The sequence below is a fragment of the Canis aureus genome, chromosome 11, assembly GCF_053574225.1.
Source record: "Canis aureus isolate CA01 chromosome 11, VMU_Caureus_v.1.0, whole genome shotgun sequence".
Taxonomy (NCBI): Eukaryota; Metazoa; Chordata; class Mammalia; order Carnivora; family Canidae; genus Canis; species Canis aureus.
Window position 1 is genome coordinate 23069665 of NC_135621.1, and position 23819 is coordinate 23093483.

At 41.2% G+C, this 23819-nt stretch overlaps 1 protein-coding gene across 1 annotated transcript in view; it reads right to left on the bottom strand.

Moving 5' to 3' along the window:
- The window catches only part of ATXN10 (ataxin 10), a 163049-nt gene that overhangs the window by 70598 nt on the left and 68632 nt on the right, over positions 1 to 23819 (bottom strand). Inside the window, exons 8-9 of the mRNA XM_077914113.1 lie at positions 19487 to 19595; positions 17049 to 17218 (exon numbers count right to left, since the gene is read on the bottom strand). Coding sequence (XP_077770239.1) covers positions 17049 to 17218; positions 19487 to 19595 — 279 coding nt within the window. The remainder of the gene's footprint in view (positions 1 to 17048; positions 17219 to 19486; positions 19596 to 23819) is intronic.

Consider the following 23819-nt stretch of genomic DNA (forward strand, 5'->3'; position numbering starts at 1 on the left):
TAGGTCTATCTCGAGCTGCAAATATGCAGTTTCATTTTCTGAGTCTTTTACATGGATCCAAAGTGGCCAGAAAGTCTGCTGTGCCACACGGAGGGAGACAGTGATGCTCCCACACATGGGCTTCAGGGGACTCTCCAAGCACACCAGCAGCGAGGTCACCCACTGCCTTCGCCGGGGAGGGCAGTGAGCAGGGTGGACAGTTCAGAGCCAATGGTCAGGCAGGAGCCCTGGAAGTGCAGGGTGACGGGCTGACATAGACTATGGGGGCTTCCTGACGCCTCTGTTCCAAGACAAAGGGCAACGTCACTCACTGCCGTACAAACTCCCAAGTGTCATCTCTAATCTGAATGTGTACATCTCCCCCACAAAAGCTGAACTTTGTGTTTTCTCTTTCACAGATTTAAGTAAGTTCAATGAACAGTGTACACGGCAGTCTGAGAGATGCCAATTTAATAAATGTAGCCTCAAAGAGTAAGGCTGCTTGGGGAAAAAGTACATCCGGGCTTAATTTTCTAATAATGCCAAGCTGAACTGTTTATAAAAGGACAGTAACACTTAAGAGAGAAAAATATGTTAACTTGAGCATTTTCCTCATACTTTTAATTAACACCTAAAGTTCCAAAACAATTGGACTTTCGAGGTTAGTATACTCCAAACTCCTTGAATCCTATGCACAACGTGGGGAAAAAATCATCTGGACCCTCTCTGTATTTACTGACACGGCACTAAGGCTTCTTCTGAAACTGCTAGAAATAACTTCTCAAGATGAGAAACAACCCTGTCTTACAGAGAACACAGAAAGGACCAATTTCTTTCTCCCTTCAAAGTGCTGAATGAAACATCCACTCCTCCTTTGGACCACACCTGACAGGGACCCCGGGGGGCTGATGACACTTGGGGCGGGGGGGCGCCTGTCAGAACCCAGAGCCTTCTTGGCCCTTCCGAGGCTCCTGCTGGGGCCTGGTGCCCAGACCAAGGGCAGTTCCTCAGCCAGGTGAGTGGAGGGTGCATGTTTTACAGAGCAGCTGGTACTACCCCTCTCTGCACTGAAGCACCGAGATATTTTTTTGTTTTGTTGTGTTGTGTTTGGGGTTGGGGGAGGGAGGAAGATGTAGCTGAGAAAGTTGCCAGGGCTGAAATTCCAGCAGGCAGGAGACACGCCCTCCCCTCCCGCTCCAGAGGCCTGCCAGTCGGATTTTTCCTGTCAACACCCCCGCCACCCACCTCCCTGCTCAGACTTCCCGGGCCCTCCTCCTCCACACCCCCAGCCCCCAGGCTGTCCGTTCTGGAGCTGCAGGTGCAGACCCAAAGTCACTCCTTGCCATAGAAAAGAGGGCGTGATCTGCTTCAGAAAACATCTGAAACTGTATCTCTCCTCCTAGTTGTGCTCCTCATGCTGGTCCCTGCGTCCTCCATGGTCATGCATCGATCCCACAGGATTCAACAGATTGAAAATGTGAACTCTGACAGCCCTCATGCCCCCAATGCTGACCATGGACAGAGATTGCTCTTAAAGGTCCCTGGTGGATTTTTCCAGTGGGTAAATTCAACAATGTCACGAAATCATACCCAGAAATTAGTCTCACACTAAAGCAATTATTCAAATGTCCAAGAGGAACATGAGCTAACTGCAGCTTGGGAAGGATTTGTAACATAAGATGTACAATAATACAAATAATACAAACGGTTCAACCTGAAAAGGACAATCATCTCCCCACCATACACACAAGGAAGCTTCGGATTGGCCCCTGGGCTTGTGAAGGGAGGAAGGTCTCCCTCACTTCTCAGGAGAACCACTGTCTGCCTGAGGGCCTCCTCAGAAAACGTCACACAAAACCTGGAAGGACTCTTTAAAAAGTTCGTCATGGCTATTTAACTGTTGTCTTTATTAAAGAAAATGTTATCCGGACACCTGGGTGGCTCAGCAGTTGAGCGTCTGCCTTTGGCTCCGGACGTGATCCTGGAGTCCCAGGATGGAGTCTGGCATTGAGCTCCCACAGGGAGCCTATCTCTCTCCCCTGCCTGTGTCTCTGCCTCTTTCTCTCTGTGTCTCTCATGAATAAATAAATAAAATCTTTAAAATAAAAAAAAAAAGAAATAAAATGTTATCTGTTAACATATAATACACACATAGACACTCATATGTAAGCAAAGAGAATAAATGTTGCTTAATCGTTTAAAGAAAAATCAAATATTAGTATTAAAAGAAAGTTTTGAAATGTCAGTTTTTAAAAAGCTTAAGAATTGTCTAGATAAGCAAAGACAATCCTATTTTAAATTTAATTTACAAAAACCTTACTCTTACACCTGAAAGATTGAGACTGGGTGTTCTATAGGCATTAATAGAAATCCAATCTGTGACAGACAGAGAAAACCGGAAGAATATCATTGGCTAACCATGTTCCCAGTAGACAACTATCGGAGATGTGACCAACACGGACTCTCGGCCAAACGTGGAGAGGAAAGCAGGCAGCTAGGAGGCGGTGTGGCCTGGTCTGGAGCCTGGGTCTGGAACAGGTGGATTGGGTCTGGAACAGGTGCACCGCTGACTGTGCATGACCTTGCGCAGTGTATGAAATCTGATGGGCCTACCTCTCCATATAAATTTATAAGACAGTGATAATAATATGACCTACTCTAGGAAATGTCATGAGCATAAATGCACTGATAGACCATAAGGGGCCGAGAGGATGTCTGCCACACAGTGTGACTACCCTATGCTGCTTCCAGTATCATGACTATTGCTATTATTCATTTTAGAAGTAATTAACTTTTCCAGGGGCTTGAATAAGACTTAAAATTTTATCTTTCCAATCGAAATAAGTGGCCAAGGTAACTAATGCCTTTTCTCCAAAAGAAGGTGTCCAAGTTACTACTCTTCGTGTTGTGAGGAGTGTGAGCAAAGAACAGGCCACACTGATAGACCACAAAAGTTAAGCGTGGTTGGCCTCTCCCAACCATCTTAGTGAGTTTGCACTCAGGAAAAGATGTTAACACATCACACAAATATGCACAAGACTGATAAGGCTTTCAAGTGTTTCCCCTCCGGCACCTGGGTGGCTCAATTGGTTAAGGGTCGGACTCTTAATCTCAGCTCAGGTCTTGATCTCAGGATCGTGAGTTCAAGCCCCATGATAGGCATGGAGCCTGCTTAAAAAAAGAAAAAAAAAAAAGGTATTTCCCCTTCAAGGTGCATTTACATTTTTCGTAGATCTAAACTAAAAGAAACAAAAGGTTTAGCATGATGGACTCACACAAGAAAGACCTGTCTTTGCCCAGGGGAAGGGCAGCTCTACAAGACATTTCCAGCACAATGCAGGCCCGAGACTTCCTGAAGCTGACCTAGGAGGCTGTTTTCTCTCTCTCTGAGGGCGAACCTGCCTAGCACAGGACCATGTAGGATTCTCCTCCCTAGGGCCCTGTACTCAGCATTCTTGAGCTCGAGGCTGCTGCTTGGCAAGAGAGAACCAGCCAGTCCTTGTGCAGAAGGAGGGCAGTGACCATCTGCAAGCAGCTCATGGAGGGTATAGGAACTAGCGGAAAAAGAGCCTAGCCTTCTCCCTTGCTTGGCTCCCATTTGTGGGTGCTGCTTGCTAAAGAGCCTGTCTCAGAGAGGCTGAGGCCCGCTCCGAGCACTCTGGGAAGAGCATCTACAGGGAGATAGACTGCTGTGCTCTGAGCTGGGCCTTCCCTCCACACTGAGAGGCAGAATGAATGACACAGTGGAATGCAGGCTGTGGAGCTGGACGGGATAAAATCAAACAGATCTTTAGAACGCCCCCTCGAGGACACAAAGGAAGCACGCATAAAAGGCAGTTAATGTTATCACCATCAATAATTATTCAATCCTCACAACGAGAGTATGAGGCAGGTTAATATTTTATGACAAAGAAACTGAGACTCTGAGAAATAAGTGGCCTGTACAAGGCTGCCTTGATAGTTAAGTAAAAAAAAAATACAAATTTAAACTTTCTTTTCCCCAAAATCAAAATGTTCCCACACTTGAGGTAAGAGTGTGCAGATGCTAGAAGCAGGCAGTCAGGGGAAGGCTCACACAGTAGTGGGGACCCAGAAGCTCTGCTTGGCTGACAGCACTCACATTTGTGCCTAACCCTCCATGGCCCAGGGGTCCTGGGTGTCATGTCACCCTGTCACTGGGCAGACTCTATATCATCCAAGATGCCGGAAACAAAAAGCCAGAGAGGCAGAAAGAGGTGAAGGCGTTCAGGAGCCAACTGGACAAAGTCCCTAGAGGCTGGGTTTTCAGGACCACAGTGGGGGTGCAGGCAAGAGGCCTTCAGCCTAAAAAGGGCAGTGACAAGGAGGGAAAAACCCCAGGGTAGAATGAGGCCCCACTGGAGGCTGCCACTTCATGAAAACTCTGTTCACTAGTTTAATGAGGCTTGTGATTTGCCCGGAGATCTGGGGGAGGGGGACAGCAGGCCATTAAAACATGTGGGTGCTGGGTCCGCACTCACACTGCCAGTGTGCTACTAGAACCCCTATTCAAGACATAACATTAATACAGAAACTGGTAAACGGGTGAGATCTATAGGCCCTCTAGAATTCGAAGAGATGGAAGCAAAGATAAACTGCTCTTTAAAAAAAGTCCACAACCCAAGGACCAGGAAAACCCCTGGGGGCAAAATACAGAAAGGGAGGGACATAGGGAGGAAGAGAGGGATGGATGGAGGGAGAAAGAGGAAAGAAGCACTGCGGTGGGATGGTGACCAATGAGAAAATCATACCCTAAGGGCCAGAAATAATAAAACAATCCACAACAGCATAGAAGTATGGCAAAAGACTAAACATACGTAGAGAGCACAATGAAGGAATATGTTTCTGTGAAAGAGTGCCAAGATCAATCTTCAGAGACGAAAGATACTTTAATGAATTTACTAGGACACACAACTGCTCCAGTGGGGTTCAGAGCCCATCGGCCAAGGACATAAAGCCCTACGGCCCGCTGCCTGGCCACCTCTGCACCCCTACGTCCCACCCTCAGGTCTCAGGGAAAGCCAGCACGCAGCAGGGGGGCCTGCACACAAGGCCACCCTTTTCCTCCACCTGCTGCCCTGCTCATTCTTCTCTGAAGGCCTAAATCCTGGAGGCTCTTCTGGAAGCTCCAAGGTGAGCCACTTATACCAAGCATTTACAACACTTCTACCGCCACTCTGAATACTTTACACACACCACTCTATTGGAAGGATCCATTTTTACACCTGTCTTCCCCTTTATACTGTGCATTCCTGAGGAGTAAGCACGAGGCCAAATCCATTTCTGCATTCCCCGTGTCTAGAGTCCTGGCTGATACACAGCATATGGCAGATACATATTTGTTGAGCTGAACTAAAAGCTCTTGCCACTATGCCAAATAGCATGTTCGTTCATACTTGGACTCAAAATTATTCCTGACTTTACTCTTAAGTGCAACACAGCAGCAGATTTAAATTCAAACTAAAATCCACAGCTTGAGACTAAATATCATTCTTGGTCCATTAGAATGTGATAGGTATGAAATTAAATTCTATTAGAACAAGATAAGCAAATAGGCTTTTAAGAGACTGAGGGAGGCCTTCAAGTCCTGATGAAAACAAGTCCATTATAGGGACATGGCTTTGATCCTCTTAATTTTGTTGCTGCCAGAGGAAAAAAAAAAAAAAAAAAGAACTAAATATGCTTAAGATCAAAACTGTTTCAGATGTGTGACAGACAGCTCCACTTCATTCTTTTAAAGAATGAGAGAACTCTCCACTATTTGAAATAAGAGCACTTTCCTCATTTAACCAAAGCAAGGAAGCCTGGGGAGATATAAAGAAATTTCATAATGTCAAGACCACTCAGAGATTCCTCAGGTTGGGATATATAACAGAAAGCACAGACACACATTCAGCAGAAGCTCACAGAGCTGAACCTGAATACCTGACAACATAGGGTAAATTAAAACTCCCGTTCCTTTGATTGGGGGGGGGGGGGGGGAATGTTCAGCACATTGGAAGAATAACCTTTATGTTTTCTTCTCTCCCTCCCTCTCTCTCACACATTCTCTTTCACACATTCACACACCATCTACCACCTCCATCCCAGCTATTAATTATTTGTTAGCAAAATTATCTAGATACTATGCCAACATTTTACTTCTTGAAATATTTCCATTAAAAATATAATTGAAACTCTAACTGTTAAAGCCCCCGGACCTTGGCAGAGGAGGGCCTGAAATATTGTCCGGCCATGCACGCACGTAGGAGAAAGAATAACTTCAGTCACTAATGAACTACATGTATTCTCACCTTATCAGAACTCTAGATGCAGACCCCTTACCCCCCACTTTTTTAAAAAAAGATTTTATTTATGCATGAGACACACAGAGAGAGAGGCAGAGACACAGGCAGAAGGAGAAGCAGGCTCCCTGCGGGGAACCTGATGTGGGACTCAATCCCAGGACCCCGGGATCACGCCCTGAGTCCAAGGCAGATGCTCAACCACTGAGCCACCCAGGTCCCACCGCCCTTAATCCTTTTTTAATAGCACTTTCTTGCTATTAAAGTAGTTCACATTCACTGTAAAGACTGCAAAAAATTTACAGGAAGAAGAAACTCATCCTTAATCTTACCAACCAGAGACAGCTGCTACTACTGTTGTAGTGTATCTGTTTGGGGTCATTTTGTTATGTGTGTATGTATTTGTGCTCCTTAAATACACACACATTGTAGACAAAGGTGAAAGTAGTAGCTCATTACATAGAGTACTGTGTGCCCTGTTCTGAATTCCCACTGACTATATTGTCCTGAGCACAGACTATATGGAAAGAGTAAATGCTCTCGGAAAACATGATTTTTATTGAATGTGTGTCTTATTACCATAACTTAAACATTTCCATTGAAGGAAAAGTAGGTTATTCCTAATATAACATAATAATGCTAAAATAAGCCGACCGTGACTAAAAGCTTATGTGTCTCCAGTGGATTATCTACTTTACCCCTCACAATCACCTTTTGCCATGAATACTACGATGCCTCCATTTTTGGTTGACTAAACCAAGGACAAATAATTAGCTCAAAGTCAGCCTCCCACTATCTAGCAGAACCTAGCTACAAGCTGGTTCAAGGAACCTTGAACCACTTATGTATAGTCAAGTCTCTGATATTCTTCATTATTCCTTCTCCATAAAAGATCCTTGGTTATTCTGAAAAATCAATTAATTAGTATTCCCGATTCCCATGATTTAAGCTGTAACACAACTTCATCAACACAGCTTTATTTTGGTGTGAGCTTAGCTCCTTTCACAGTTAACCAATTACTCTGGCTCTCTTGTAAAACAAGAGCTCTCTTCTCCTCTCTAGTTGGTGGGCTACCCTTGTCACATGCCAACTTCTCATTTCTCAGGGGTCTGCTTCCAAAGTACATACCCTCTTCCACTAATGTATACACTCTGTATACTGTTGATTATTTTAGCTGTAAAGTATATTTTAAAATTGCTAAGACAATTATCTTCATGTTTTTTGTTTAGATTCTGGGTTTTTTCCCTTCGGTGAGGAATTAGCAATAAACAGATAAATGAGTTTAAAAACAATAGCTTTCTAATATCCCACATTTTCATCAAGGAACAAGATACCTCTCTCAGTTTATGTAGTTGGTTTTCCTTCACCTAAAGTCTCAGATACTTCTTGTTATGGATACTGTGAAATCATTGTTTTTACTGTTAAACACAAATCCGTTTAAAATCCCTGTTGTCTAGAAACTGATCATAGGGCACAATAAAGAAAACTGAGTGGCAGTTAAGAAAACTCGATTCCAGGCTTTTACAAACTGCTGAGTCACCATGCACAAATACTTGCCCAATATCTTCCTTTCGGTATTCAGGATATGGGTAAATTGGGCTTCTCAGAATATGCATGTCCCAGAAATGTAGCTCTGTACATTAGCCTCCAGGAAGTCATGTACTCCTGGAGCACTTGAGACGACAAAAAATACAAGCACCAAGGTTCGGCAGGAACCAAGGAATGAGACCACTGTCCAGAAGTACTCTACCATCAGCACCCCCGTGCACTGCTCTACAAGAGGTGCCGACTCTCAGGATTCATACAAAGTCCGTCAAAGATCTCAAATGACAAGCCTCAAGAGGGGTCCTCTTCCAGTGAGTGTGGAAACAGTGGAGTCCCAGTCTTAAGAGTTTGGTCAGGATTCAGTCTGCTATCACTCCAAGCAAGTAACTTAACTCCTCTAAGCTTTGATTAACCAGTAAAATGGGGCACTCACCCATGCATCATGAATTCCTGATATTGCACACATAGCAGGAGTTGTGGCAGGGGTTACAGAAGACTGGATGCGTGCTGCCTTCAAAGAGCTTACAGCCTAGTGAGGAAGAGGGTGGTAGTGGCATTGTGCGAGGAAGCACGGGCCTGGGGCCTAGTTCGTGTGCAAGAGTAAAAGAACAGACAACAGCGGATTGTTATATTTTATTTATATATTTAGTATAGTTCTTCCTTTTAATAATTCACCCCTTTTCTGCAAAAGAACAAGCTGATAACTCTATGACAAGACACAAAAAGGGGTTTTGGGTCTTTAAAAAGAAAAAATTTACAGCTGCACCAAGCTAAGCTATGATATGTGTCCTCTAGATAGGAATGTTAATTTCACCTACTGTAACAGGAACTGTAAGTTCAGGAAACTAATGGTGACAGCTTGATTTATGAATTTTGACATATTTCTTGAACTGGGATTACATTACAAAGAAGAGGAATTTTAAGCAAGCCAGATCTTGCCTATACATTCAATCTTCAAATCAATAAACTGGGATTCTGTGCAACTTGTTTCTGACAGAGGGAAAACACACGGGCTGACCGAGACAGGCCATAGACCTGTCGTTTGGAAGTTCCTTAACAAGCTCCCAGAAGTGAGCTAGAACAGATTCGGGGATCAGCTCTTTAGAAGACAGTAACAAAAGAGAAATTCAACACAGAACACATGAGTGGTCAAACTGACAAGGAAAAGAAGGATTTCTTGTCCTGAAGAAAGTTCTCATATTTGCTTCACTTGACTTCCTCCAAAAAGTCCCGTCTATTAAGAAAAGTGATGAACACAGAATACAGAATGTGAGGATTACCTGAAACTTTGTAAACACCGTGAAATGCTATCTACAAACTTTTATTTAAATACATATAATGGGGAGGGGCACCTGGGTGACTCAGTGGTTGAGCATCTGCCTTCGGCTCAGGGTGTGATCCTGGGGTCCTGGGATCAAGTCCCACATCAGGCTCCCTGCATGAAGCCTGCTTCTTCCTCTAACGGTGTCTCTGCCTCTCTCTGTAGTGTCTCTCATGAATAAATAAAATCTTTTAAAATAAATACATACATACAAACACATAAAGGGGGACACTGGCATGAACCAGGGCTGCTCAGAACAGAGGGGGAGAGACCACACATACGCTGTCAGATGCTTCACACACATGATCACACTTCCTCCTTCCAGCCCCACGGGCAGGTGTCAGAGTCCCCATTTTATTATATATGAAGGAGCTGAGACTCAGAGGGGTTATATCATCTGTCCAAGCTTATATAGCCAGAATGGTAAAACCACAAGGCAGATTTGGGGTATTTAATTACGAGGTCCTGGCTGGGTTCTTCATACTACTTGAAGTTTTCTGTATGTACATCATATGTATTTATGGATCCAAATGTGACAAACAACAAGGATAGAGGGGCCACTGACCAGAGAGCCCATTGCTGGGATGTTTTCAACATCCCCAAGTAGTCGGGGACCGACCTAGAATTCCCCAAGTAGTCAGGCACTGAGGAATGCTATGGAAGACTCCTATAAAAGGGGGAAAATATGTACCTGCAAAGAGTACAGATTACACCATTATCGACCAGGAAGACCTAGAAGAGCAGGTTCATGAAAGACTAATCATCAAGGGAGAAGCAAGGAATCCCTGGTGGGAAGGGAGGAGGGGAAGGGGAAAAGAGGGGGAGGGGGAAGGGGAAGGACTCAGAACTGAGCTGAGCATGGTTTGTGGGGGGTCACTTTATACATACCTATTACATTGGAGCCGTAAGTAACAACACACACACATATGGAAACTGCCAGAATGCACAACCAGTAATCCATTTACCTACAGAAACTAGAGGTCCAGGTCAAGGATAAAGCAGGGCAGTACAGAGTAGTGGTTACAGGCTACAGAGGGGAGTATGAGTGGAAGCCTTTCTGCAGTGATCTGAAAGGTTTTATAGAAAAGGCAGCTTTTGACCTTGCATATTAAAGGCCAAGCTAAGGTCCCTTGGGTAAAGACCACGGGCTGGGAAGTCCACAGAGCGCTAGCTAGCATGAGCCAAGAGTGCAGCTGCTGGTCTTTTATAGGGACAGAGTGCCTAGGGCCCATCTTACAGCAGCGCAAAGGAAATCCCACAGCCATTTGTCTGCACAACCATCAATCACCCGGGGAACTGGCGAGGCAGCCAGTATGGGTACAGTATGCAAGTACTAACCCTAAGATCAGAAACCTAAATAAATTGAGCAGGAAAGAGCGATCGACTGTTTAAGCTTCATGAGTTAATAGGCAGATATGCTGCTTGAGAACACATCAAATAGAAATGAAAAAAAGGGTTTAAGAGTTGGCCTGCTCTTGGCCACTCACATCCAGATGTGAAAATCTGAGGATACTGATCCCCCTCCTAAAACAAAAGAGCTAAAAAACGATCATGTTATGAATACTTAATAATTGTAAATTTAGCCTAAAACTTTACTTAATATTAATGAATGGGCAGCCTGGGTGGGTCAGTGGTTTAATGCCGCCTTCAGCCCAGGGCGTGATCCTGGAGACCTCGGATCGAGTCCCATGTCGGGCTCCCTGCATGGAGCCTGCTTCTCCCTCTGCCTGTGTCTCTGCCTCTCTCTCTCTCTCTGTCTCCCTCATGAATAAAATCTTAAAAAAAAAAAAAAAAAAAAAGATTAATGAAAAAAGTCCTCAGATCTACAAAGCCTCCATTTTGGATTAAAAATTACTGTTAAACTCCTTGCAAATATTATTCTATGTAGATGTTCTTATAGTCTAAAATACAGATATGGATATGTCACATAAAAATAAGATAAATTATGGGGAGCCTGGTTGACTCAGTCAGTTAAGTGTCTGCCTTTGGTTCAGGTCATGATCTTGGGGTGCTGGGATCAAGCCCCTTGTCAGGCTCCCTGCTCAGTGGGGAGCCTGCTTCTTCCTCTCTGCCCTCCCTCTGCTGTGTTCTCTCTCAAATAAATAAATAAAATCTTTTTTTTTAAAAAAAGGTAAATTACAGTAAATTAGAATATATTCAAATATATTGTAACCATAAAAGACTTTCAAAAAGAGTTACAGAACTCAAAATTTAGAGGAACATTGATTTTCACTTGAAAAAGTTATTTTATTTTTACTACATGTCTCTGCAAATAGTATTTTTTTTAATCTTTAAGATTTTATTTATTTATTTATTTATTTATTTATTTATTTATTCATGAGAAAGAGAGAGAGAGAGAGAGAGAGAGGCAGAGACACAGGTAGAGGGAGAAGCAGGCTCCATGCAGGGAGCCTGATGTGGGACTCAATCCCCGGTCTCCAGGATCATGCCCTGGGCTGAAGGTGGCACTAAACCGCTGAGCCACCTGGGCTGCCCAGTAAGGAAATTTTTATAGTAAAATGTATGCTCCTTGAAGAGAACGGTCATGTCTTACTTGCTTTATATTTTCAGAACCTAAGACTGTGCTCAGTACATAGTGAACACTTGACAAATATTTTAAAAATAAATTCTCACGCAATAAAAATTTACCAAAGGCCTACTATGCATGAGGCACAATTTAGATCCTGGGATAACACAATGGGTAAAATATTTTAATGAAAAATATATCACAGAGTTTTTCATGTTTATAAATGAAACCTACCTTTGTAATAGATAATAATTCTGACCTGGAACTCAGAACTGGCCAAGTTACCATCTCAACTTTTCTGTACACTGCAGACTTATTTTTAAAATGAAGTCATGGCTGTAATGAAAGCTTTCTGTGTGCATATGTTTGAACACATGGGATCAAACGTATGTGTGATTGCTGGGAATCTTTTCTCTCAGAGAGGAGGAGAAGGAAAAGAAGAAACTGAGCAGCATTTCTACAAAGCTTTCGGCAGAATGGATCAAGTAATCCAAACTGTGGATGGCCCAGCTCAGTCAATATGGCTTCCTTCAGGGGAATGAAGGTAGACAAACTAGTTCATTTGCCTATCCATTATGAAAAAATGCAATCAGCTTTCATGGAAAAAAAACAGCAACCATGTTTGGTTTTTCTTCTCACGAAGAATTCACTTAGAGCATTTCTGACAATAGCGAAGAAAAGAAGAACAGAGAAGAAAAAAAGTAAACCATGCATTCCTTACGCTAACAAAGAGGAAGCCAAAGAATGCTTTCTTCGTGTTTACAGCATTAATACCCATGTGCTTCTTACAATAGAAACCAAAACAGAATCTCCATTTCAGATCCACAAAGGTTTAAAAGTAAACTAATCACTACAGATGTAGCAAGGAAATACTATGTTTTGTCAAGCACAAAAACAAGGTAAGAATAGAAGTCACCAAGTGTTTGGGAACAGCTCCCTACCATGATCTGGTAAAGGGAAGTCCAGAAACTCCTTTACAATTCAGGAAACACTACGATTCATCACGTGCACAGACTTAAGAGTTCAAGACCCATGGGAGGACTGGAGAAATAAAATTCTGAGCAGATTCTGCATCTGAGGCAGACACATCTGACTCCCTTAAATACAGCCCAAAGACACAAATGCAAAAGGGGGTTATCACCCCTCTTATCATGATGGTGCAGTCCTACTCCTGTCCTTGCTTAGAAGGGAGGCTGCTGCCGGCACAGCCTGCCGGGAAGACCACCCCACTCACCTGCTCCTCTCTGAGGGGCCCCTCACGTGGGCTTTGCTTAGAGCTACTACTGCCTGTGGCTCTCCCCTGCTACGGTGACTCTGTGTCCTCCAGAGCAGAATGGTTCCCATTCAATAAATGCTAAGGGAACTAAATCACAGTCTCTCCAAACCTTGGTTTCCTCATTTAAGAAAATGGTATCTTTACAGCCTTTTCCATAGAGGTGTCCCTAAGGCTCCAACAAACTAATGCAGATGAAAAGACCTTTGTGACAGGGAAAGGGCCACCCTACTGTAAGGGGTGCCATCCAAGGCATCACATTCAATGCAATGAATGAAAGTACACAGACAAGCACTCAAACCCAGCTGGGCTGGATTATGACCAAGTCTCACAGCAACTGGTAGTGCACAAAGATCTAGGAAAATCATTTTGGGATTCTAGTTCAAAGAGGCAGGACAGTCTCTAGATACTCCTAGAATAGAAGCTTCACAGAAGAGATACTTGTCTGTCTTATCCATCCAAAGATCCTCACAGCTGGAACATTCACATATGATGAATGGATGACTCAGAGACAGAGATATGTATACCCAAGAGTGTCAGACTTGAACCAAGGGCAGGCAAAAGGGGCCTGGCTAGCCTTGTAGACACACCAGACTCTAGCATCTTCGGTCTGAAGTCCATTAGGAAGTCTACTGTAAACCTCTTCTTTCAAAGCCCTGGAAAGTTCCTCAACGAGAGGCACCATGGTACAGGGGAGAGAGCGCAGGCACAGGAACTCAGAGTCAGACGAATCTAAATTTTGTTCTGGACAATGCAACTCTTGAACTTGATGGCCTCTCCTAAAAAGTGATTAGCAGAACCTGATTCACAGGGCTGATACAAAGATCAAAGTTGATAATATATGTAATTCACTATGCACAATGCTGGGACGTAGTAAACACAAACAGGTCATCAGATCCTCCTTTTGGGTGAAGAATGAACTAAATCAGGTTAGATGATATAAAATCCCCCTAACTCAAATCTTTAGTCTTAGAGCAGAGACAGCCAAATTTCCATTTGGGCCCAAATCTGGGCAGAAGTGGAACAGTCATCTGGACAACACAATGAGAATTAATAGTCTGGTGAGAAAGACTTTCTACATTATCATCCATTTCTCTAAAATCGTAACTAAAGTCATCTTCAGGGCACGTGACCTCTATCCTTTGAGGCAACAATGAGCAAAGTCAATGTCTGTCACATCCAGCTGGTGTGGTGACCCAGGATTTGGTGACAAGAATAAAGAAACTTTTAGGACACGCTGAATAAGATGGTGATGTTGTGGCAGATTCTTTGGAAGGAGAAACAAATCCTAGAAGTAATGCTTTTAGGTAAGGCATTTTGTTGATATAAGTAAGAAAGTAGGAGAAACAGAGGCATTCTTATACTCAAAGAATGAACTTCTCCATACCTTGGAGAATGTTTGCTCAGAAATCAGCAATGCTATTAGCAATGGCACACGTGAAGGAACACACCACCGACTTCCTGTGAGCCCCAATGACCTCTCCACAGCAGCACTTGGGCACACTCCGTATTTACTTATGGTGCAATCTGATCCTGACTTCGGAGAGTTATTTCATAAGCCTTTTAAGGGTTACTACATTTTGTTCCTATAAGAGGCCAATCCAAATTAGCAACAAAAGAATAGTTAAACACAAGAAAAACCACCTCTTTTGTGCTCCACGAGAAAGGCAGTCTTGGTCATTAAAAAGGTAAAGTGTTTTATTCTCTATCAACTTTCTCTTACAAAAATTGGTGCAGTAATTTTCCAGGGTGGGAAGGGGATTAGTAGCCTTTCACTCATATCTGTTTGAAAATGAGGAGGAGTCGAAATGGAACACATATATAATATAAGAGCAGGTTATCTGGCTTTTGGTTCTGGGCCATGTCCTGTAAAAAGTATTCCAACTATCAAATGTTGCACAACATACTACTCCTCCAAAACTCAGCATCTTAAAGATGACTGTTTTATTTTCAATCTTTTCTCTATTCTTCCAAATGGTTTCTATTGTCCTAACTCCAAGCACATCGACTCTTTACTCCGTCATCTGTATTAAAGTTGTCAAGCTCATTCAGTAAAATTTTTAAGTTTTATTTTGGATACTGTATTTTTCAGTTCTAGATTTTCTATTTAGTTCTTTTTTTAGTGTCTATTTCTCTGCTGATACAATCTTCTCATTCATTAGAAGCATATTTTCCTTTACATCCTTGAGCACAGTTACAACTGCTTTAAAATCTTTGTCTGCTAAACCCAACATCTGTGTCACTGTAGTCTCTGTTGATTATCTTTTTGCTCTTGGAGAATAGGTCATATTTCCTTGTGCTTAAAGTAAGTTTGAGTTGTATTCTGGACACTGAAAATACTATGCTGTGGAAACACTGGATTCTATTATATTCCTCTAAAGAATGTTGATATTTTTACTTTAGCAGGCAATTATCTCAGTTGGAGTTAAACTGTCAACTCTGGCGCAGCAGCTCAAAACTCAATACAATTATTTTATCATTAGGTTAGCTGCTTGGAGCCTGCCCTACATGTGTGATTCAAGCATCCACATGGATTTAGACAGCCGGTAAACAAAATTTGAGGCTTGCTTTCTCCTGCCCAGGAGTCCCTCCTTCACATTCCAATGGCTGTGCTTACTCCAAGTTGTCCATTCCTTCTTTAAGATGAAAGGGGTGCAGATTTTCTTTTAGAGTTTAAGTATCCTGCACAGCACACACTGTGCCACTCCCTTCTTCCAAGTGGCAATTCAATTCCAAAATCTGCCTGTTGTGTCAAATTTTATTATCTTCACATGGCTGTCTTAGTCCAGAGCTTATAATTATTATTTGCAAGAGGATCAGTCCAGCAGCAGCTCACAGGACTATTAACAGAAGCTTTCCCATTTTTGTATTATTCCTCACAATCTTGTGGGTCACAAATTCAGAAAGGGCTGTCAGGCAGGCTGTCCCTGATTCATGTGGCATCAGCTGTGCAAGTAGGGAACTGAGCTTGGAACTGGGGAACTAAGCAACTACCTGAAAATCTTCCAAAATATGACCTCTCGCTCACAGGTCTGCTGCCCTGGTGTGCTGTGAACTCGTCTCTTTCTCTCTCATTACATCTCACCCTCCAGGGCTTCTCCATGCACACGTGGCAGATCATGCCATAGTGATCTCAGGGAATCTGCACATCTGACATGGTTAACCAGCTTTGAAGAGGCTAGAGATGGAATCTGGCAGATCAGTCAAGGGGTGTATAAAAAAATGATACAAGATCACTCTCCCACACTTAATTATTCAAAGCAGTCAGAGCTTTAGTCATCCAGACTGAAGAAAATGGAAAAACAAATGCTAAATCTCTGATATAAGAATGGCAAAATCACATTGCAGGAATGTTTTTCCAGCCATCTTGGAGAAATATAATCTGCCACACATATATTCGATATTTGATGAAGCAAAACAAATGCCATCCAAAGAAAAAATCTAGGAAAATACAGGCAGGCTAGTTCAATGTTAGGCATGTGGTTCAATTCTCCTGCCCTCTTTTTTTATCACCTTCTCATGTTATCAATATAGTTACCTCTAAGATATTCAGCACAAGAGAAGTTTCCAATGGCAGTCTACTGAGTTCCCAAAGATTTAATACTTAAATATTATATCAACTTCAAAATAGAAGAAATGTTTATGATGCTATCCTCCATAAATGTACATCAGATTTAAGTTTTGTTTGTTTTTTGTTAGGGTAATGGTCCATAATAACTACTATTTACTAAATGTCTACCAGGGGTTTGACAATTTCAAAGCACTTTAAATACCTGTTTTTATTGACTGTTCTCTATAAGATATAATACTATGTTTAAATGCACTGCTTTCAGACAAGCACTGACAATTTTTAAGAAAGGAGACTGGCTCAAACACAACCAAGGACAAATATAATACAAAATTACAAAAATACAAACCCTGACATAAACAAACATGACCTAGCATGTGTATCTGTGGGAATATGCGCACTTACATATTATTTCAAGCTACCTTCTGAGCACTCAAACTTTCATCCCAAAAAAGTGTATATATTCTAAATTCTAAATATCATATTCTAAATGAAGACATATATATAGGAAATATACCAAGAAATAACCTTACCTTGTCTTGGTTGTCTTTATTCTTGTAACACAGATTTCCAATGAGACGAATGAGATGAGACTTAAACCCCTCAGCCATATTTGAGATGTCACCCTCTGCTTTTATGCAGCCACTGCTACTGAAGATGTTTGCGGTGTCGTTGCCAGCTACATGAATCAGTCGCAAAAGATCTGTAACAAAACAATAAATTTTATTTTCCTTAAGAAAATTTTTAGTGTCTTGTATTAATTTTCCATATACAAATCTATCTTATGTTAATGGACTAAAATAAACGTAGAGTGCCTTTAATGATTAGAAAACTCTTCTTCTGGGATCCCTGGGTGGCGCAGCGGTTTGGCGCCTGCCTTTGGCCCAGGGCGCGATCCTGGAGATCCGGGATCGAATCCCACGTCGGGCTCCCAGTGCATGGAGCCTGCTTCTCCCTCTGCCTGTGTCTCTGCCTCTCTCTCTCTCTCTCTGTGTGACTATCATAAATAATAAATAGAAAAAGAAAAAAAGAAAACTCTTCTTCTGCTAGAATTTTTTCATGACTGGTTTGGGGGAGATAAGCCATAATGAATATCACAACTTGGACTTTCTATTTTATCCACAAAGAAAAGTTAGCTAAAAATTTTCTGCAATCTTTTTTTTTTTTAAAGATTTGAGAGAGAGAAAGTGTATGTGTGCGTGCACATACGTGAGCAAGGGAAGGGACAGAGGGGAAGCAGACTCCCTGATGAGCCAGGGAACCAGATCCCCCCAACAGGGAGATTAAGAACTGAGTGGAGGGGATCCCTGGGTGGCTCAGCAGTTTAGCATCTGCCTTTGGCCCAGGGTGTGATCCTGGAGTCCTGGGATCGAGTCCCACATCGGGCTCCCTGCATGGAGCCTGCTTCTCCCTCTGCCTGTGTCTCCGCCTCTCTCTCTCTCTCTCTCTCTCTCTCATGAATAAATAAATAAAATCTTAAAAAAAAAAAAAAAAAAAAAAGAACCGAGTGGAAACCAAGTGCTGGACACCTAACCAAATGAGCCACCCAGGCACCTTCTGTAACCTTTCTTATAAAGAGGTTTCCAATCCTAAATTCTTTGTGAAGGAACTCACGTGACAACTACATTCATCTAAGTCTAAAATATAATACCTATTCTGTAATGAGCAGTAGGACAGAAACAAGAAGTAGGTTGATTTTTTTTCACATTGTCCAGATAATCAGAAGGCAGCATGTACTCTCCATCAATCTATTCTGGCCAAGTTCAAAGAAGGAACATTGTTATGCTCTATGAAATGCCTCTAGACTGTATATGAAAACAGATCATCTTCCAGAAGCTGAATTTAAGTGTTTCCACAGTATCTCATTGAACACTCTCAACAAACCTATTAAAGGCTGGGATCCCTGGGTGGCACAGCAGTTTGGCACCTGCCTTTGGCCCAGGGCGTGATCCTGGAGACCCGGGATCGAATCCCATGTCGGGCTCCCAGTGCATGGAGCCTGTTTCTCCCTCTGCCTGTGTCTCTGCCTCTCTCTCTCTCTCTCTCTCTGTGACTATCATAAATAAATAAAAATTAAAAAAAAAAAAAACTCTAAAAGGCAAATATCACTTTCTCAATTTTATAATGAAGAAATCAAGCTCTGAGAAGTCAGTATTTTGGTGGAGTTGGGATGACAACCCATGTCTGCCCTGCCTTCAAACACATGTTTTTCTACAATGATTCTGTTTCCCACGTTTGTGATGTTTTATTTTAATTATCACTAAAAACACTGCATTCAAAATAAAACACTCACATGAGACTCTAAACCTCTTCTACAGCTCACTGCTGACTCATCTACTCACCTCATACAAATTCATCTTTCTTAGCATATGCATCTCCACAATAAGTATAATCCTCTTTTAAAGGAAAAAATAGCAAACAGTGAATAACAACACCACAAGCTTGGCTAACCACAAGGAACAGGTTCTACTTGAATTATTTTGCAAACAGCTTTTTAGCAAAGATGGTATTCCAAACAATGGATAAGAATCGGATACATAATTATTATGTGTAAGGCTTTATTCTTTGTGCCCCATAAAAATAACTGGGAAAAACACACAAATTTGGAAAACGAATATAAAATCACCATCATCACCACTGAAACTACCCCCATAACCAAGCCCCCCCATCATCACAAACCCTGCAACCACTCCATCACAACACTAGTGATCAAACATCCAGTGTGTGCCCTACATAGGAGGCATTCGTACTCTCATCTACTGGTCAAACATCCTGAGGAAACAGCAGGTCAAAAGCCAGAGCTGTTACCAAAACACAGTGATTCTTCTAATGAAAAAAAAATATTCAAAATATATCTCAAAAATATACCAATACAATGAAAACTAAGGCTAGGTGTTTGGACTTACATTTCAGTGTGACAAGCCAAAGATTCCTTAATTACAAATAACAGCATGTGTGATACTTCACTCACCAATCACTCTTTCCAGCAAGCCAGGAAAAACCTGCAGATAGCTGAGCAGATCAGTATTGGCAGTCATTTCACATAAGACATCAAGAAGCCGAATTGTGGCCAATGCCTCCTAAAAAAAGAAAACATGACTTTTAACTCAAGCTAAATGATTTGCAACTGTTATAAATAACGGTAAGAGAATGACATATTATGATAAATATTAAAGAGTTGATGCTGGTAAAGACAGCATCTGAAGAGAGAAAACAAATGACCAAGAATGAAACAGAAGTATTAAATATGTACGTGAACAATTATTTTCACCAACAGCAGCATCTGCCATCAAGAACGCCAGATTACGTGTCATTATATGTCTTCTTGGAGCAAAGAGTCAGAAAAGTTCTTATTCAAGCAAAAATACCTTCCAACAGTGGAATAAATGTTCAAAATTACTAGCTATGTACATAACATTTATGCAAATACTTTCTTTTTAAAGCATTCCCAGCAAGCAAGTTCTACTTTAAAGATACAACTATCCCATGAAATACATTAATTTCTTGTCCACAGGAATCCTGTAAAATGCTGTGGTTGAAAGACTCTGGCTTCAAGAATGTGCATTATTATTTCTGAGTAAATATAAACCTATATGCAGTATGTACCAAGGTTGGAAAAGATAACATTTGAACGTGTTAGTTCACATAACTACTCAATAATTGGTTATCAAATGGACCACATGAACAAGAAACTACCAACTACCAACTATATGGTATTAGGTAATCTGAATAAAATGGTAAAATCCAATTTTGTATGGATTTTGACCCTAATTTTTAAAGTGCATGTTATTTGGCAAAATGTGGTAGATGCTATAAATTCAGGTCATAAAAGATAACATTCTTCAAGAGAAAAATAAACTGCTTCCTTTTGTTAATTCTAAATGTGTATATATAGTTCTCTCATTAGAAGATTTAAAGGTAATATTCTAATCCACCATTCTGAAATCTCGAAAGAAACCACAAGAAATAGGCCTCCAGTATCTTGTAGGTCCTCTTTAGTGTATGAAAATCCTTTTGTGATCTTCCTTTTCCTTACCTCCCCCAAGTCTGCAGGTATATCACCAGCCACCCCTCATAAGCCCAGGGCAGCAACTCTTCCTGCCCACGGGTCCTGTCCCCGAGCTTTAATAAAACCACCATTTTGCACCATAAATAAATAAATAATAAAAGAAAAAAGAAACAAGAAACAACATAAATGGTTTTTTTTTTTTTTTTAAAGAACTGGTTATTTATTTATTGAGGTGGGGGCAGAGGGAGAGGGAGAGAATCCCAAGCTGACTCTGCACTGAGCATGGAACCCGGCATAGGGCTCGATCTCACGAACCTGAGGTCATGACCTGAGCCAAAAATCAAGAGTCAGATGCTCAACCAACTGTGCCACCCAGGCGCCTCACAACACACATTTTTAATGCCTTGTACCTTTAAATTTACTCTAGCTTTCACTTGCTCCTTAACAAATTAGGGGAAATATCTGAGCCACATTCAAAAGACTAGAGCAAACCCGTGGACATTGTGCAGCATCAGCACTCTCTCTTGTTAATAGGCAGTTGCCCAGAATGCCATTCCCCCTTCAAGAAGTGGCTGATTGGTTGTAGATCTGGAGCAGAATATGTGTCAGATGATCCTGGATACCTTGTCATACCAGATAGCAAAGACGCTATCAGAGATTATCAAGATCATGTCAAAAGGAATCAGAAGCAACCTGAAGAGGATTCCACTGGCCAGCAATGGCACATTAGAACACTAGGAAGAATTACAGCTAAAATGGACTGAAAATAAATCAAGTGGTTTTAGGGGTGCCTGGGTGGCTCAGTTGGTTAAGCGTCCTACCCTTGGTTTCAGTTCAGGTCATGACCTCAGGGTCCTGGGATCGAGCCCTGCATCAGGCTCTACACTCAGCAGGGAGTCTACATCCTCTCTTGCTCTTTCTCTAAAATAAATAAATAAATCTTTTAAAAAAGAACAGAACAGAAACCAGGTGATTTTAAAACCATGACATCACAATGGTGATGAAATCAAAACATTCACTCATCCTCTCTGGATGATGCCACAAAACCAACTCCTTATTTTGAAAATTTGTAATGAAAATGTACCTTGTATAACCTAGCAATTGATCAGAAGTTTCTAAATGATAAAAGTAAAAATATCACCACTTTGCAACCCCCAAAGAATGAAGGGATCTAAGTAACAATCATTTACAACTGCTAACATCACAAAAGAGACAACCAGACATTATATGCCTCTTGATGAAAGCATGGATCACCAACAAGAAAACATTACTGGAAAAAAAGTCAAAAACCTAACCCAAATCTGAATAGGTCTCTTGAATTAATTATGTCACAGGAATGCAAAAGGAAAAGAGGAATGTGTTAAACACCACCATGGAGATAAAATCAAAATCCAAATTCTAGAAAACTCAACAGGTAAAACAACCCAGTTTCTTCAATAAAGAACTAGCAAAAGAAAAAAAGAAAAAGAAAAGAAGAGGGGCAAGAAAAGGGAACATATACATTACAGGGTATGTGAGATACAACAACCAATGGCAACGTATATAGCCTTTATTTGTATCCTGATTCAAAGAAACTTGAACAAAATTATTAGATAATGGGAAAAATCTGAGTATTATGCACTTGATGTTATAATTTTATTGGTAATTTTTTAGGTGTGCTGACTGTAGTTGACTTGTGTATGACTCCTCACCTTTTAAAGATATGTATAAAATAATACCCTGATGAGAGATGTTGGAATTTTGCTTCCATCCAGGGCAGCTGCCGCAAGATTGGGTTGGGATCATGGACAAACTGAGAGCTGGTGATATGGGTGATGGGGTTTCAGTACACTTTTTTTTCTTAGTCTGTTTGAAATATTCCATGATAAGAAGGTAAGAATAAAATTGGAAGCTTGGAAGAGATCATCTATACCTTTTCTTTCAGGTCCTAAATTCTATATTAACTGAAATAAACCCAAAGAAATGTAATCTATCTCTACCTAACACATTCCCAATTTTAAACATTAGGATCATTTTCTTAATGTTTCTAATGAGCATCTGAAAAATAATAATAAAAAAATAGCCAGAAAAATGATTCTCTTAAAAAATAAGAGGAATACTTGAGACGTTCTTCTAATATTTGTAAGTCTTACACAACCATAGTCATTAAATCAGGCACTGGGGAAAACAGACACAGGCACATCAAAGGAATGAGCCTCTGCAGTGGGCAGAAGAGGGGAAATAAAAAAAGATTAATCTCCTGTCTAGATCATCTGTCTGGGTTAACTTTATCCTTTTGTGTCTTTGAACTATGTCACAATATTGTAAGTTGTAGAAAACTGATAATAGTGCAAGTGACTCTTGTTCACAGAAATGTAGATTACTTGTGCCTGGTTGGAATGCAATTAATTACTGCCTTGTGCACAGACCAGTGTTTGCATCTGTGGGTATGATCACTCCAGCATTCCTTCATTGTGTATAAACACACAGCTTTCTGAATTCTTGTTTTTTTTTTTAATATTTTATTTATTTATTCATGAGAGATAGAGAGAGAGAGAGGCAGAGACACAGACAGAGGCAGAAGCAGGCTCCATGCAGGGAGCCCCATGTGGGACTTGATCCTGGGTCTCCAGGGTCACACCCTGGCCTGAAGGCGGTGCTAAACCGCTGAGCCAATTCAGAGCTGCCCTCTGAATTCTTTGATAGCTCTTAGTATCTCACTGGTTCACTCAGTAAAATCTCAGAAACACAGAAAAGGAAATATACAGGAATGCAGTATATGACAAAAGCAGCACTGCAATTAGTGGAAAGGATGAGATCATTCACTAAATGGTATTGACACAACAATTAATAGCTAAAATTTAGTAAGTGCTAATATGTAACAATCAGCATAGTAAATGCTTACATCAAAATACCATTCATCTGACAAGCAGAGAAACAGGAGCAGAGAGGGTAAGTAACTTTTTCCAAGCTTACACGCCAGCAATACATGAAAATTAGGGTTCATGCCCAAGTTGTCCTTTACCAAAAATTATAGAATCCTGGATCATTGAAAGACATAAATAATTCATCTGAATCTATACTTCACTCCTTGCTAAAAAATAAATTCAGTTAAAATGTAGACCAAGTACCAAAAGAACCACAATATACAAGAGCATATTTCCACAATCTAAGTAGAGATGGATGTACTAAATATGTAAAAAAAAAAAAAACAAGAAACAAACCTTCAGAAAGCTAAGGATAAAACTGATAAGCCTGACTACCTTAAGAACAAAAATAGGCTAAGCATACGATAAATAAATTCAAACAAAAAATT